Source organism: Hemicordylus capensis, chromosome 4 (assembly GCF_027244095.1).
Source record: "Hemicordylus capensis ecotype Gifberg chromosome 4, rHemCap1.1.pri, whole genome shotgun sequence".
Classification (NCBI taxonomy): domain Eukaryota; kingdom Metazoa; phylum Chordata; class Lepidosauria; order Squamata; family Cordylidae; genus Hemicordylus; species Hemicordylus capensis.
In genome coordinates, this window is record NC_069660.1 from 139,274,981 (window position 1) to 139,291,194 (window position 16,214).

At 42.1% G+C, this 16,214-nt stretch overlaps 1 protein-coding gene across 7 annotated transcripts in view; it reads right to left on the reverse strand.

Annotated features, from left to right (window-relative positions):
• Positions 1–16,214, reverse strand: part of NEK7 (NIMA related kinase 7) — a 115,954-nt gene that overhangs the window by 22,778 nt on the left and 76,962 nt on the right. For all 7 annotated transcript variants that reach the window (XM_053245249.1, XM_053245253.1, XM_053245252.1 and 4 more), the window contains 2 exons: positions 4,267–4,375; positions 1,201–1,308 (listed from right to left, as the gene is read on the reverse strand). In XM_053245249.1, coding sequence (XP_053101224.1) covers positions 1,201–1,308; positions 4,267–4,375 — 217 coding nt within the window. The remainder of the gene's footprint in view (positions 1–1,200; positions 1,309–4,266; positions 4,376–16,214) is intronic.

Genomic DNA, 16,214 nt, shown 5'->3' on the forward strand with positions numbered 1-16,214 from the left:
TGTGATGGCCACTGACGTGAATGGCTTTTAAAAGGGTTAGGTAAATTCACTGGAGAGAGGTCTATCAATGGCTATTAAGCCCGACAGCTAGACATGAGAGCTCTGTGTGTGGAGGAAGCATGCTGCCGATATCCAGATGTTAAGAACAAACTACAGGGAGTGCTCTCACTATCTTATCCTGCTTGAGAGCTTCCTAAAAGCATATGGTAGGTCACTCTAGAAGGCTGAGAGCTAGATTAGATAGACTTTGGGCTAACCCTTATAGTTGGCTCATAGCTCTTTTTTTTATTATTTTTTGAAGTACCAGATTTTTACAATGGGCCAGTGCCAATCTGAGGCAAATGTAACATGGATTGAATGTTCTACGAACTAGAGGAGTCCATGGCAAGTTCGCTATGCTGAAAACTACTCCTCTGAAGAGGAACAGCGTCTTAAAGATGTGTAGCAGGAAGAGAGGACCGCACACAAAGATATTGTAAGCAAAGAGAGAACACTGCAGGAACCAAAAATACAGTAGCCTGCAAAGTAACTTGCATCCAACGATTACTACTACTACTGTCAAGACTGTGAATGCTACTACTATATAATCTAAAAGAGAATAATGTTTTAGAGAAGTTTCCACCTTTCTCTTAGGGCTGGTTCACATGTCAAGTCCCCATGCACACCCTGCCAGGCTGTGGCCTAGACACTCCCATGCAGATACTATTTGTATGATTCAGTTCTCCATATGGGACTGTATACTGTGATGGCAACTGTGGTGGCACTTGGCCGAAAGCCACCTGAACATCTCCTATGATTCTTCTCTTGCCTGGGCACATCACACTTACAAGGCTGGGTCCAAGGTTTCACTCCCTGATGTGACCTTTGTCATTGCTAATGAAGCCCACCACACAGCTCTCTACAAAGAGTGTACTGGAACCAGAAAATCCTATTGGCACCCCTGCCCCAAAGTACATATATAGGTTGCCTACACACTCCGTCACAACAGCAATAGCCTTACTCTGAATAAGCATTTTAATTTAAATAGTGCTAAGGCAAATGAGCATTCTAATGATGAAACATATTTGTTACTTGGTGCAGACAGATTGCTAAGATTCTATTTGGGAGCTGACAGTCTTTTGAAAAACAAAAGATTTGCTTGTATCCACTCTGTGAAATTAAATTTCCACATCATTATAAAATCAAAGAAATATATCTGACCTAGAGAATGTGCAGCTGTGGTTTTGGAGCTGAAAAATCTTCCCAGTCCAAGATCTCCAAGTTTTACTACTCCTGTAGCTGTGATGAATACATTTGCTGGCTTGATGTCTGCAGAAGGAAAAATATTTTTTTTCACAGATGAGAGAGGGAAATCCACCACCTGCAGCATTATCAAGAATGTGAGGACCTAATTTTGATTAATATGAAATTTAATACTTAGCAATGCTTACAAATATAACACTACTAATTAATAATTTGGAATGAAGTTTTAAAACATGTATATTATCTGAAGAATGCCACATCCTATATTCTCCATAAGCAATTACTGAACAACAATAAATTAACTTATATGTCTACGAAATGTGATGTTTTATTCTAAATGGGTAGATGGTACTGTGTGAGTTATTCACTCTTCCCTTGTTATGGGCAGATAACTCCCTTGTAAAAGTCAATATCATTGTGAGCACAAGCCCATGCTGGGTGGTGGAACTTCTAAGATAGCCCATCTCTTGGCTGATAGATATGGCAACTTTCTAGAATGCCCTTGGGAGTTTTCAGCAGGCTTCACAACCTACTGAATTCCTTATCAGCCTCTGGAACGGGGAGTTGCCTCATTTGGTTGACACGATAGGTTTGGAGGTGCCCTCTCCCACAGATTAGAGCCCATATCTTTCCCTGGTATTTAAGGAGATTGGGAGCAACAGCAGGGATGATGGCTTGTGTGGAAGTGTTGAAAAGCTGAAGAATGTCCAACAAAACAAAAGCTATTTTGTAGGCCTATTCTGAGGCTGTGAAGGACTCTTACTTTACCATCATCATTGTATCCATCCAGTGCTGCCCAGCAGAGCTTCTCTGAGGACTATTACAATTTGGTCCTAGTTGTTCTGACTTAGATGCCAAGTGTGGCTCTTATTAGGAGTGTCTGAGAACTCCTCTCGTCATGTTTCAGTGGCTGACATGCAGCACAACCTTTGAGGATGGAGCAAGAGCTCCATCCTCACAAGAAGCTGACAAACGAGCTGCATATACAGCTTGAAGTGCACAGTGTGGGTGGAGGGGAGTGGGAAAGCGATTTTTGCTTCTCTCCCCTCCCCACAAAAGCCCTCTTCTCCGCCAGGAATACGTGCTAGAGGGCTGCACAGAAGGGGAAATGGGTAGGAATAAATTGACATTGTTCACAATCAAAAGTAGTAAGAAGTGGGATCCTCCAGGAATCTGTACTGGGACCAGTTCTTTTTAATTTATTCATAAATGATCTAGAAATTGGGTTAAGTAATGAGGTGGCCAAATGTAGATGACACAAACTATTTTAGAGTAGTGAAATCCAAAACCAATTGTGAATTAGTGAGCAACCAAGTGGCAAATGTGGTCCAACATAACTAAGTGTAAAGTGACAGACATTGGGGCAAAAAAAACCAAAACCCAACTTTGCATATACACAAATGAGGTCTGAGCTATCTGTGACTGACCAGGAGAGAGATCTTGGGGTACTAGTGAACATTAATTGAAAATGACCACTCAGAACACAGCAGCTGTGAAAAAGGCAAATTCCATGCTAGGGAGCATTAGGAAGATGTTTGAAAATAAAACTGCTAATATTTGAATGCCACTATACAAATCTATGGAGCGGCCACATTTGGAATACTGTGCATAGTTCTGGTCACCATATTGCAAAAAGGATATTATAAAGTTAGAAAAGGTGCAGAAGAGGGCATTCAAAACGATCGGGGGGGCTAGAGCACTTTCCTTATGAGGTACGACTACATCATCTGAGAATGTTTAGTTTAGAAAAAATGCAACTAAAGGGAGACATAACAGAGGTTTATACAATTATGTACAGTGTGGGGAGAGAAAGAGAGACATTTTCTTCCTCTCTCACAACACTAGAACCAGGGGTCATCCCATGAAACTGTGCCAGGAAATTTAGGACTGACAAAAGGGAGTATTTTTACACAGCACATAATTAATCTATGGAATTCTTTGCCATGGGATGTGGTGATGGCCACCAGTTTGGATGGCTTTAAAAGGGACTAGTATTGATGGTGATAGTCTACCTCCAAGTTCAGAGGCAGAACGTCTCTGAATACTAGTTGCAGGGGAGCCACAGTGGGAGAGGAGACTTGTTGGATTCTGAGGGGCATTTGGTGGGCTACTGTAGGGAAACAGGATGCTGGACGAGAGAGGTCTTGGGCCTGATCCAGCAAAGCTCTTATTCTGTTCTCATTGCAATCTCTCACAAGCTGAACATAAGTCAACAGTGTGATGCAGCTTCACAAAAAATGCAATTGCTATTCTCCCTTGCTGGAGATCTCCAAGCAGAAACTGGGCAGCTATCTGTTGGGGATGTAGTGAGTAAGGTTTGAACTAGATGGCCTAAAAAGCCCATCCCAATTTTATTATATTTAATATTTACATTTATATCCCGCTGTTCCTCCAAGGAGCCCAGAGTGGTGTACTACATACTTGAGTTTCTCTTTCACAACAACCCTGTGAAGTAGGTTGGGCTGAGAGAGAAGTTACTGGCCCAGAGTTACCCAGCTAGTATTATGGCTGAATGGGGATTTGAACTTGGGTCTCCCCGGTCCTAGTACAGCACTCTATCCACTACACCACACTGGCTAACATGTTTTTTATTTATTTAAAAAGAATCCTCCTAGATGAGTTTCATATTGTACATATGCCTCATAACAGAGTCACTCTAACCTATTAAGAATCAATAGCATATCCAGGAATGTAGATTGTTAGTTTTAACCTCAACTTTCTGATGTGTACTTCTTTCCAGAGAACATAAAACTCTCATAACATTTTAGGAGGAGAAAAGCAAGGTTACTACTATGCATATTCAATCATACGCATTAGTTAGTTAGTTAGTTAGTTTATTTGTTTATTTGATTTATATACTGCCCTTCCTGAAGTGGCTCGGGGCAGTTCCCTATTCTTAAAACAAAAGATTTATAATAGCAGATAGAATGAAACACATACACAACCTAACTGGGGGTGGGGGGCGGTTCTAAAATTGTCATAATATTTTCATCACACAAACTGGGTTAAATTCCAGTAAGTTACCTCGATGCATGACACGCCGTGAATGCATATGCTCCAAGGCACTGCATAGCTGAACAAAGTACTTCCAAACTGTCCTTTCAGGAATCAGTCTCTTCTGTTTCTTAAAATGCTTTTTGAAAAGAAAAAAGAAAACAATACACACTGACAATCTCAGTTTGTAAATAAAATACTGAAAAACAATGGCAATTTAAAAGATATGAGAAGATAAAGCTTGTCACATTTAAATCAAGACATACTTAACATCGAGGACGGACAAAGAATATGATTAAGTGGAGAAGTTCCCCAAGGACATTTTTTCTGCTTTAGAAATAAAGTGACCTGAAGTAATTTTATTTATTTATAGTTTTTAAATCTCACACCTTCAGTAAATAATACTCCCAAGGCATCAGTTAGAAACATACTAAAAACAATGTAACAATAAGATAGAACTATCTAATAAAATGCCCTCAACAATAAAAACAGAATAGAGAAAAAAGAAGCAGTCCGTGTCAGTCATGAGGGAAAGGATGGTAATTCAGAGTGTGGCTGGGAACTTGCTCATACTTAAACTCAATCTAGAGTTTCAGATTTCAGAGGTATCACTTTGGTAACAATGACTATCCCCCAGTCCCTAACAGTCCAAGTTACAATGTCAGTCAGGGAGACTTTGCTTCCATTTTGGTACTATTTGACGGGTGCATAAGCTGCTGCCCAACTTTTATTTATTTCATTTTTATCTTGCCCTTACATCAGGCAGCTGGATCCAGAACTGCCCTATGTAAGTAGACAGGGACTTATGCTCATGCAAGGGTCTGTGTAAGAGATGTCTGCTGACTGTCCTGTTATATCCCACACTATTCTTATGCGCTCCCAGCCCTTCAGGATACAGGGGACTGCAGTTTGGAGCAGCGGGTGGGAAAGCGCATTCAGGAAGTGGATCACTCACCACTTTGGGGTTCTCTGGATCCAACCCATCATTTTATCTTCACTATAACCCAGTGAGGTAGCTCAAGTTGAGATACAGTGACTGGCCCAAGGTCATTCACTGCGCTTCATGGCTGAGGGTGAATCTGAATTTGCTGCTCTCTGGACCAAATGCAGGATGCTACAATGACTCCCAACAAGTAATATGTAATACCACTAAACTACATCAAACTTGGCAGATACGGAGACATACACCTACAAAAGATTTATTTCACATACTGTAATTCCAAGGTAGCAGAACAACTACAGGATCTCTTTCATTGTAGGCTAAGAACCTTTGAACACCACCAACTCTAAAAACTTGCAAACTTGGCAGGTGTAAGGCTACTGTCAGCAATGTCCAAGCTGAGAAAAACTGCTACCCCAAAGTCTGCCACCACTCTATCCCATGTATATGATCCTTTCCCCTGCTTGATAAGGCAAGTTTAAGAAGGATTCTCAAATGAAATTAAAGCTGTGCAACCAAATATTTGGAACTACAACTACAGTGGCAACATATGTCCTTAAAATAACACAACCCGACTGTCATAATACTGATGTTTTTGTTCAGTGCAAGTAAGCACATACTATATTTAAGTAAACAGCTGCCTCTGCAGAAGTTATAGCACTTCTCTCTGCATTTAAACAACATTTATTTGGATGCAGTATTGATTTCCAGTATTGACTAGGAACAGATCCAAACATTCAGAAAAAGCACACTGTTCAGACCTTCTGGACTGCAACATGTTGGAAAGCAGGGGGAAATCTTATTTTTTTAAAATCTATCTAACATATTTGTATACCACTCAAAACACAAGTCTCTGGGTGGTTTACAACAGAACAATACAAACAAAAAATAAAAAGGTTCAAACATTACAACAATTTAAAAATTAAAACAATGTTAAAAATATTAAAATCCATCAAACTATTAAAACAATATCTAATCAAAAGCCTGAGTGAACAAATTTGTCTTGATCGTCTTTTTAAAAGTTGTAAGAGATGGGGAGACTCTTATTTCGGCAGGGAGCATTCCAAAGCCTTGGGGCAGCAATGGAGAAGACCTGTCCCCAAGTACCCACCAGACCAGTCGGTGGCAACTGCAAACAAACCTCTCTCTCCTGATTATCTCAATGGGTGATGTGGTTAATAGCGAGTAAGACGTTCTTTTAAATACCCAAGGCCCAAGCTGTTTAGAGCTTTATAGGTTATAACTAAGACCTTGTATTTTGGCTGGAAACTTATCAGCAGCCAGTGTAGATCTTTTAAGATAGGAGTGATATGGTCTCTCCGAGATGACCCAGAAACCAACTTGGCTGCCACATTCTGAACCAACTGTAGTTTCTGGACTACGTACAAAGACAGACCTACATAGAGCACATCGCAGTAGTCAAGTCTAGAGGTGATCAGCAGATGTACTACTGTTCTGAGGTCATTTATTTCAATAAACAGATGCAGATGGCATATCAACCGAAGCTGATAGAAAGCACTTCTGGCCATTGCCTCAACCTGCTGGAGGTTTGTGTCCAGAACCACCCCCAGATTGTGTGCCTGTTCCTTATGGAGAAGTGTGTCCCCATCCAGAACAGGCAGATAAAAACAGTCTCCTGAGTTCCAACCCCGCACAATGAGTACCTCTGTCTTTTCTGGATTCAGTCTCAGTTTGTTATCCCTCATCCAACCCATCACCCACTCCAGGCAGGCATTTAGGGACGATATGCCTTCTCCTGATGATGCTGACATGGAGGAAAAGATTTGGGCATCATCAGCATGTTGATAACACCCTGCATCAAATGCCCTGATGATCTCTCCCAGCAGTTTCATGTAGATGTTAAACAACATGGGAGACAATATGGAGCCCTGCGGGACACCATACCGAAGTTCAGATTCTGAAGAACAACAGTCCCTGAGTGACACAATCTGGAATCTGCCCATGAGGTAGGAGTGAAACCACTGCAAAGCAGTGCCTCCCACCCCCACCCGACGCTCCCGAATGATACTATCTATGATCAATAGTATCGAAAGCCCGCTGAGAGGTCCAAGAGGACTGACAGAGTCACATTTCCTCTGTCAATTCCCAATTGGAGATCATCCATCAGGCCGACCAAGGCAGTCTCCACCCCACAGCCTGTCCAAAAGGCAGTCTGAAATGGGTCTAGATATCAGTTTCATCCATCCAATATTCCACTACATCAAACACCAGAAAGGGGAAAGCTAGCAAAACAGGGAGAAGAATTCCAGCCTAGCTTTTGATTTGCAGGAAGTGTTTGAGGTTGGGGAGCATTCAAAACACACATCCTTGCATCACAGATGCATTCTGAAGTGTCCTGAGACAACAGTATCATGTGTTTTTCCTGAATATTTAAATTAATCCATAAGAGTATTCAGGAAAAAGTAAAAAAGATATATAACCTTCATCCATTTAAATAGACAATTCACGAGGGGTATTGAAAAACCACACAGAGATGGTTTTGGGTGGTATAGAAATAAGTTAAATAAATAAAATAAATAAATACAAGTTGCTCTAGGAAGAACTAATCAGCCTCCTTTCCTTTCACTGTCTTTATATCATCACACACCATACCATTAGGACATCCCTATGTGTCCCTACAGCTGTAGCAAATTTGGTTCAAATTGGTTAGGTGGTTCACAAGTTAGTGCACTTGCACCTCAAATGTGTACATGTCTGCCATCTTGGATCGGGGTGGATGACAAACTATGGTACTTCACAAACTATGCTGTTGAGAAGTCCCTGTGTTTCACTCACTGCAACTGTACCCAATTTCGTTCATACAGGTGAAACTCGAAAAATTAGAATATCGTGCAAAAGTTCATTAATTTCAGTAATGCAAATTAAAAGGTGAAACTGATATATGAGATAGATGCATTACATGCAAAGTGAGATAAGTCAAGCCTTAATTTGTTATAATTGTGATGATCATGGCGTACAGCTCATGAGAACCCCAAATCCACAATCCCAGAAAATTAGAATATTGTGAAAAGGTTCAACAGTCTAGGCTCCAGGTGTCCCACTCCAATCAGCTAATCGATCCATAACACCTGCAAAGGGTTCCTGAGCCTTTAAATGGTCTCTCAGTCTGGTTCATTAGGAATCACAATCATGGGAAAGACTGCTGACTTGACAGTTGTGCAGAAAACCATCATTGACACCCTCCATAAGGAGGGAAAGCCTCAAAAGGTAATTGCAAAAGAAGTTGGATGTTCCCAAAGTGCTGTATCAAAGCACATTAATAGAAAGTTATGTGGAAGGGGAAAGTGTGGAAGAAAAAGGTGCACAAGCAGCAGGGATGACTGCAGCCTGGAGAAGATTGTCAGGAAAAGGCCATTCAAAAGTGTTGGGGACTTTCACAAGGAGTGGACTGAGGCTGGAGTTAGTGCATCAAGAGCCACCACACACAGACGGATCCTGGACATGGGCTTCAAATGTCGTATTCCTCTTGTCAAGCCGCTCCTGAACAACAAACAATGTCAGAAGCGTCTTACCTGGGCTCAAGAAAAAAAGAACTGGTCTGTTGCTCAGTGGTCTAAAGTCCTCTTTTCTGATGAGAGCAACTTTTGCATCTCATTTGGAAACCAAGGACCCAGAGTCTGGAGGAAGAATGGAGAGGCACACAATGCAAGATGCTTGAAGTCCAGTGTGAAGTTTCCACAGTCTGTGTTGATTTGGGGAGCCATGTCATCTGCTGGTGTTGGTCCACTGTGCTTCATTAAGTCCAGGGTCAACGCAGCCGTCTATTAGGAGATTTTGGAGCACTTCATGCTTCCTTCCGCAGACGAGCTGTATGGGGATGCTGACTTCATTTTCCAGCAGGACTTGGCACCTGCCCACACTGCCAAAAGTACCAAAACCTGGTTCAATGACCATGGGATTACTGTGCTTGATTGGCCAGCAAACTCGCCTGACCTGAACCCCATAGAGAATCTATGGGGCATTGCCAAGAGAAGGATGAGAGACATGAGACCAAACAATGCAGAAGAGCTGAAGGCCGCTATTGAAGCATCCTGCTCTTCCATAACACCTCAGCAGTGCCACAGGCTGATAGCATCCATGCCACGCCACACTGAGGCAGTAATTGCTGCAAAAGGGACCCAAACCAAGTACTGAATACATATGCATGCTTATACTTTTCAGAGGTCCGATATTGTTCTATTTACAATCCTTGTTTTATTGGTTTCATGTAATATTCTAATTTTCTGGGATTGTGGATTTGGGGTTCTCATGAGCTGTACGCCATGATCATCACAATTATAACAAATTAAGGCTTGACTTATCGCGCTTTGCATGTAATGCATCTATCTCATATATCAGTTTCACCTTTTAATTTGCATTACTGAAATTAATGAACTTTTGCACGATATTCTAATTTTTCGAGTTTCACCTGTATTGGTCCAGGTATTGTGAAGTTGATGGCAGGCGTCGAGGAGACACACACATAGATGGACATACACATACATGGACATGGACATGGACACACACACACAGAATGCCGAGTGGTCTCATAAGCCTACTGGAAAGTAGGCTAAAAATGAGAGAAGGCTGAATGGTATCTAATGAACATTTGTGTTTCCTAATTATCTGCAAACCAGATAGCAATTTTCACAAGGCCATATAAAGAGTCTGTTACAAAGCAAGACTTGAGCCAGGTCTCCCATATGTAGGCCAAACCTTGGCCAATGCACAACATAAACATAGACAGCAGAATTTCAAAGGGCTAGTGTAATCACAGGTCACCTTAAGTGACACAGTGGGGGAATGCTTGATTAACAAGCAGAAGGTTGCTGGTTTGAATCCCCACCGGTACTACATCGGGTAGCAGCGATATAGGAAGATGCTGAAAGGCATCATTTCATACTGTGCAGGAGAAGGCAATGGTAAACCCCTCCTATATTCTACCAAAAGAAAACCATAGAGCTCTGTGGGCGCCAGGAGTCAAAATTGACTTGACGGCACACTTTACCTTTTAGTGTAGTTACAACTGAATCTCTAACTTACAGCTAAGCAGGTTGCCCTGAGATGCACTTTCCCTCCTATCCTAACTCCTGCCCACTTCTTAACCATGGCCAAAGTTAAACAAAAGAGGTTGCCTCTTTAAAAACACCTGTATGGGTGCCCAATCTTTTCTCACACATGTATTTTAAGTGACTAATACATGCATATACCCTTTTATATATGATGCAATACACAGGGAGTTGGGTTCATAAGTTCCCTTCCATCAGAAGGAGGAGTCTTTCTGTCTGAGAAGGGAACCTTTTGATCCAATCCATGCATTTTATACTTGGGTTTCCTTATCCAAGCATAAAAAAGTCCCATGAGAAACAGCTCTGAGTTTTATGAACAGAATTAGGGAGATTCTTTTTTTTTTTTTTTAAGGATTTGAAGGTAGTTAATAAAAGGTAAGAGGTTTGCGTTAACTGTGGTTAGCCTCCACTATGAAGCCCCATTCACATGTTCTGTTCAACACACAATCTGTATATCATGCATGTATGTACAGACCTGTATGTACAGACCTGTATGCACATAAAGATATTCACAAATTATGTTCCACATACATCTATAGTAGCACACTACCTATCTGTACCCTGTGTTTAATGGGGCGGTAGCCAAGGTTTACTCTTAAAATGAATGCATGCACAGCCATTCACACAAAAACATGTACATGTGTACAAACATTTGTATGCATTTACAATATAATAACTAAATAGGGCATGACTGACAATTATGGGCAGAGTAGAAATATTTGCACCCAAGAGGAGATTGGGGGGTATGGGGGAGGGAGGGTGCAATCATGCAGCTCAGTCCTGGTCACTTTCTCTAACTGCAGTTAAATGAAGTATCTGTACTGGCCCTCAGACAACACACACACACACACAGCGCAAAGTGAAATAAACTGGAAAACATTTTTATAAAATAACTTGTAGATCATTTCCTCATAGTATTTTCTTAAAGTTCCAATGAGGCAATGCTTGAATGCCTGTTCTTTAAATGCTGTCTTCACTCAAACCTGGATTGAATCCAAACAAACTCTGTGTATCTGTTCTCCCCATAGCTAGGATTTGCATATCAGAGGATTGTTTGATGCCAACAAGAAGAGAGAGACCAGGTTTCTTTTCATTTAAAAACAAATACACAACTTCAAGGATATGCATATTGAGGCACACTTCCTTGTTTTAAAAATGAACCCTGAAAAGATATTAACACACTTTTAAATAAACTTCGCCTACTAACAAAACTCTGCACGCAATATTTGCTGTACCTAGATATTCTATAATTTACTTATCCCAAGATGTTTTAACAAGTATAACACAAACTTGTGAATACACATTTTCTAAGATTTGGTATGGGATCATGCCACATGGATTCATCCACCACAACTCTCACACAAAACAGACTGCCTCATGGTGACGTTATTACAGTAGAAAAGCTACAGATGAATCAGGCCCCACTGAATATACTCAGGAGGATAATGACAAAGATACATTTTTAACCAACCCTGACCAAGTTATACTTTCCCTTCCTACAGTAGATTGGTCCTAGAATTTGCCACTTGACTGCCCACCTGAGGAGGAGCACAACTGCCCCATCTGAACACCCAAGTGGCAAAATGCACCTGCCCCATACAAGGTACTTTCTTCCTCCTTCTTTTAGCCTCAAAGGGCTAAGTTGGAAGCTAGGAGGAAAAGTTTCACAGAATGACACTGATCTGCATGCACAGGAGGGAGGTGTTTTCCTTATCTCTCCTAATCTCAGTGGGCTAACTGTGTAACATGGAGGGATTCACAGCTGATTGCAGAGGACCAGCGGCAGGAGCTACAGAGAGCCTCTGGGAATCTTGCAAGGTGGCGGAACCTTGCCAGGACCCCCTCCCTACAGACACAACTGCAAATAACTGGGAGCCATTGTGAGGTTATTCTAACCACGAAGCCCACTGAGGACCATAACAATGGAAGCTGTTGGCAGCCAGCCAGTGCCTCTATAGGAGTAAGAAATAGCTGGTCTATTACAGCTAGGGATGTGCACGATATTTATCGGCGCCGGCGGGGGTAGGGCTTTAAGGGCGGGGGAGAGTGTACTCACACCCCCCCGCCGCGTTTCCCCCGCCGGCGCTCTCCGAATTTGAAGCCCCTCGGGGCGGCAGCGTTCCTCCTTGCCGCCCCGTTTGCCCCCTCGGCCGGAAGTGGCCGGAAGTTCCAAGCGCGCGTGCGCCCGTCGTGCGCGCGCACGCGCGCTCGGAACTTCCGGCCACTTCCGGCCGAGGGGGCAAACGGGGCGGCAAGGAGGAACGCTGCCGCCCCGAGGGGCTTCAAATTCGGAGAGCGCCGGCGGGGGAAACGCGGCGGGGGGGGGTGAGTACACTCTCCCCCGCCCTTAAAGCCCTACCCCCGCCGGCGCCGAATCACCGAATCTGCCCCGACACCCGAAACGTTTCGGCGGCCTTTTCAATGGCTGCCGAAACGTTTCGGGCACAAGCCTAATTACAGCTGTTAACTCAAAATTAGTGCTAGGCTTCATATTTTGATTAAATGGGTAACAGCCACACAATATTTATGAAACTTTAGTGCATTATGAAGTTTTCTATCATGAAGCATGAGTAAGGTTTTCTCTGTGATGGTTGCCCACCACTGGAATTATTTGCCTAAAAGGAGTCCCTACCTGGCTCTCTCAGCACTAGAGTTCTTTTTTAAAAGCATTTAATGGAGTTTAATTAACTAGCTCCTTGGTATAAAAGGTTTTATTTTCTGTTGCTGTACTTTACTGATTTTACAATTTATTGTAGAACAGTTTTCATTTGAGAACTACTGGCTCAAAATTTGGGGGAGGTTGGGGCAAGCATGCCTCCCCCGCAATTCAACTGATTTCATCGCCATTCGTTTTGCTTGGAAATAAAAGTCTGAGTCCCAGCCATTTCCCCCCACAATTCCCCCATATTTTAAAAACAGTCCTGTGGCATCTTAAAAGATAAACTTAACTGCCATCACATTCCTAAATGGGGTCTGGAAAGTGGACAGGTTTATATTATAGGTATGTTAGTCGCACCACTCTACCACAAGAGAGTGTAGTATGCAATATTATCAGTTGTTTCCCAATCCTGTTGGAAGTTTAAGAGACCAGATCAATGAAGAGCATTGAGAAATGTGTGACCAAGGTCAGAGATAGGTGTGTCCACTTCCACACTCTTGCCAGAGGGCACAGAGTGTATAGAGTTCTTGTCAGTTAGCATTCAATCTGCTTAGCTGGAAAGACAATATTAATGCCACACTGGGCAGCTACTTTTTGTAGTGACAGAACAATTCACAATATCTTCTCAACCCACATGAAACAGTACAAAAACCGCTAGTCAATTCTTGGGGGGATAGATACACCGCAGACAGCTTTGTTTAATGGTGATTTCCTCTCTCCAGGAAATGCAGCTTTTCATAGTATGGTGGTGCAAATGTGGGACGTGCTACAGAATCTTTTACAGAATTCTCAGTCCTCTCAGCAGAGATCATATTCTAGCCTCTTTTTGTTTACAGTTGGTGGGAATCGGCATTGAGTAGCTGCAAAACTGCTGCAACCAGTCAAAGCACTTGCAGCAGCTCCCAGCTAGGCCTACACCCAATTGTGGAAGGAACAGAGTGTGGATTGCAGCTCCCTGGGACTGGTCCAGCCTGTTGCAGCAGTGTCGCCAGCTGTTGTAATTTGCCAACCTGAGGCTCTCCAGCTGTTGTTGGACGACAATTTAACTGCAGGTGTGGATTATGGGAGTTGTAGTCCAACAACAGCTGGAGAGCCTCAGGTTGGACACCGCTGCTGTAAAGTGACAGAGATTTGGTTGGGACCTCTCAGAGCTTGGCAGCCTACACATGTGTCAGGATTATCTGCATCCAAACAGAACAGCAGAGTTGTGGATAGTGCCTCATCTCAGAAATAACATATTACCTTAAAAAAAATGGAATTACAAAAAGACAAAAATAGACACAAAATAGATATTACAGGTAGCTTCAACAATCTTAACAGCAAACACAGGTCTAGTCAGTTCAAAGCATTATTTTTATTTCCTTTTAAGAAGATTCTTAATAAAAAATATATTAACTTGAGACTTTGTTCTATAATTAATTCATCTAGTGTTACAGTTGCCAGGTGTACTGTTGAAAATATTGTTTAAAAGATCGAGAACAGAAGCTTTAAAAAACTAATACACAGGAAAAACTCAGAGGAGAAAGTGACAACGGTTCATTTCAGTGTTTGGATACAAATATATGGTAGATATCAAAAGCATGTTTAAGTAGAAGCAAGTGTCTATATTTCAGTTTATATGAAACTCTCAAACAAAACTCATTTATAAAGTTCTATCAAACACAACTAACAATTAATAGAAAAGGCATTTTAAAATATTTTTGTTCCTTAGAATTTCAAAAGTTTGGCTAGCTGTTCCCGTACTTCAACAAATATTTTTCTTCACTAAAGCTACTTCACATTTTACCAAAAAGTAGGCAAAGGAAAGGGATGAGTCCCTCATTTCTCAATCATGCACTAACTAGACTTCAGAGAATGCAGGAAAGGGGTTGGGGAAGAGGAGTGCCCTCCATTCAGTTCTATCGGCAGTTTCCTTATTTATTTATTTATTTGTTCCATTTTCCAAACACCCAGATTTGTTCAAGCTGCTGCTGCTGCAAAAATAGTTTATATAGGTCCATAAGAATGTCTGCACACTCTGTAGAAGCGTGTGAAAGCTTACTGGTGAGCCCAATGTGTATAACACACAACTGAAGACTTCTTTTAACATTGTCTTTGGGTGTAGGAGATGCTGCATGATGTGCTCATCTTGCACCACTATAGTATCATCTGAAGATCTAGGCTACAAGGAAGGATCCAAAGGTGCTCTTCCGCATGCAGAAAGCATCTTCCGCTTACAGAAGGGGTATTTTATAACTCATGTCAAAATGTTGCATGAGAAAATTGCAACTTAATCTGAACAGCTTCTTTTACATGTACAACCTCTGGCACAAGCAGCAGACTGAAAACCATTTTAGAACCTGCCTCTAATAGCACTGCAGGGGTAGCCCTACCATGAAACACAGCGATGCAAACCACTTCAGGCAGCAGATTGTGGGCCAGTTCTCAGGGGCAGCAAAGCAGCCGTACTTGTAGTGGAAGGAAGGTGAAATACATCCCGTGGCTTTTTCTCTTACCTTCCCAACAGAAGGAAGGAGGGAGGGGGTGGTATTTGAAAGAAGGAAGTAACTCGGAATGTAGCACCACATGAACTCTTGTAGACGTTCTTTGCTCAAGCATTCGTGGAACAATGCTTGTGGTTAATTTCCTAGTGCTCATGTTTCTTTGGCTCCATCCCGATGCTATAGCTCCTTCTCTCGCCAGTGCTCCTCCACCTGGAAATAGGAGCAGCACTAGCGCAGAGAGAAGCTATGATGTGAACACCTCTCCCATCTGGTCTAAATGTTCATATATACAATGCAAGAGAAATACACACTTCACAACTTCTCATATCCTAAATGTAGTATCAGAAGGTAACCACAATAAAGTGTAGAGGGACGACTTTGCAGATGGTTAGTCAGTACTTCCACATCGGTGAAACAGCATCCAAACATCAAAACCAATATATACAAATAAGTTCCAAAACTCTCTCTAGTTTCTCAGGTTGAGGCAATGGCCAGGAGCACTTTTCATCAGCTTCGGCTGATATGTCAGCTACGCCCATTTCTGGAGGTAAATAATTTTAAAACAGTAGTACAAATGCTGGTAACCTCCAGGCTTGACTACTGTAATGCTCTCTATGTGGGGTTGCCTTTGTACATAGTCCAGAAACTACAACTGGAACAGAATGCAGCAGCCAGGTTAGTCTCTGGGACAACCCGAAGAGACCATAGAACACCAATTATGAAAGAACTGCACTGGCCGCCGATATGTTTCTGTGCAAAATACAAAGTGCCAGACATTACTTATAAAACCCTGAATGGCTTAGGTCCAGATTACTTAAGAGAGTGGC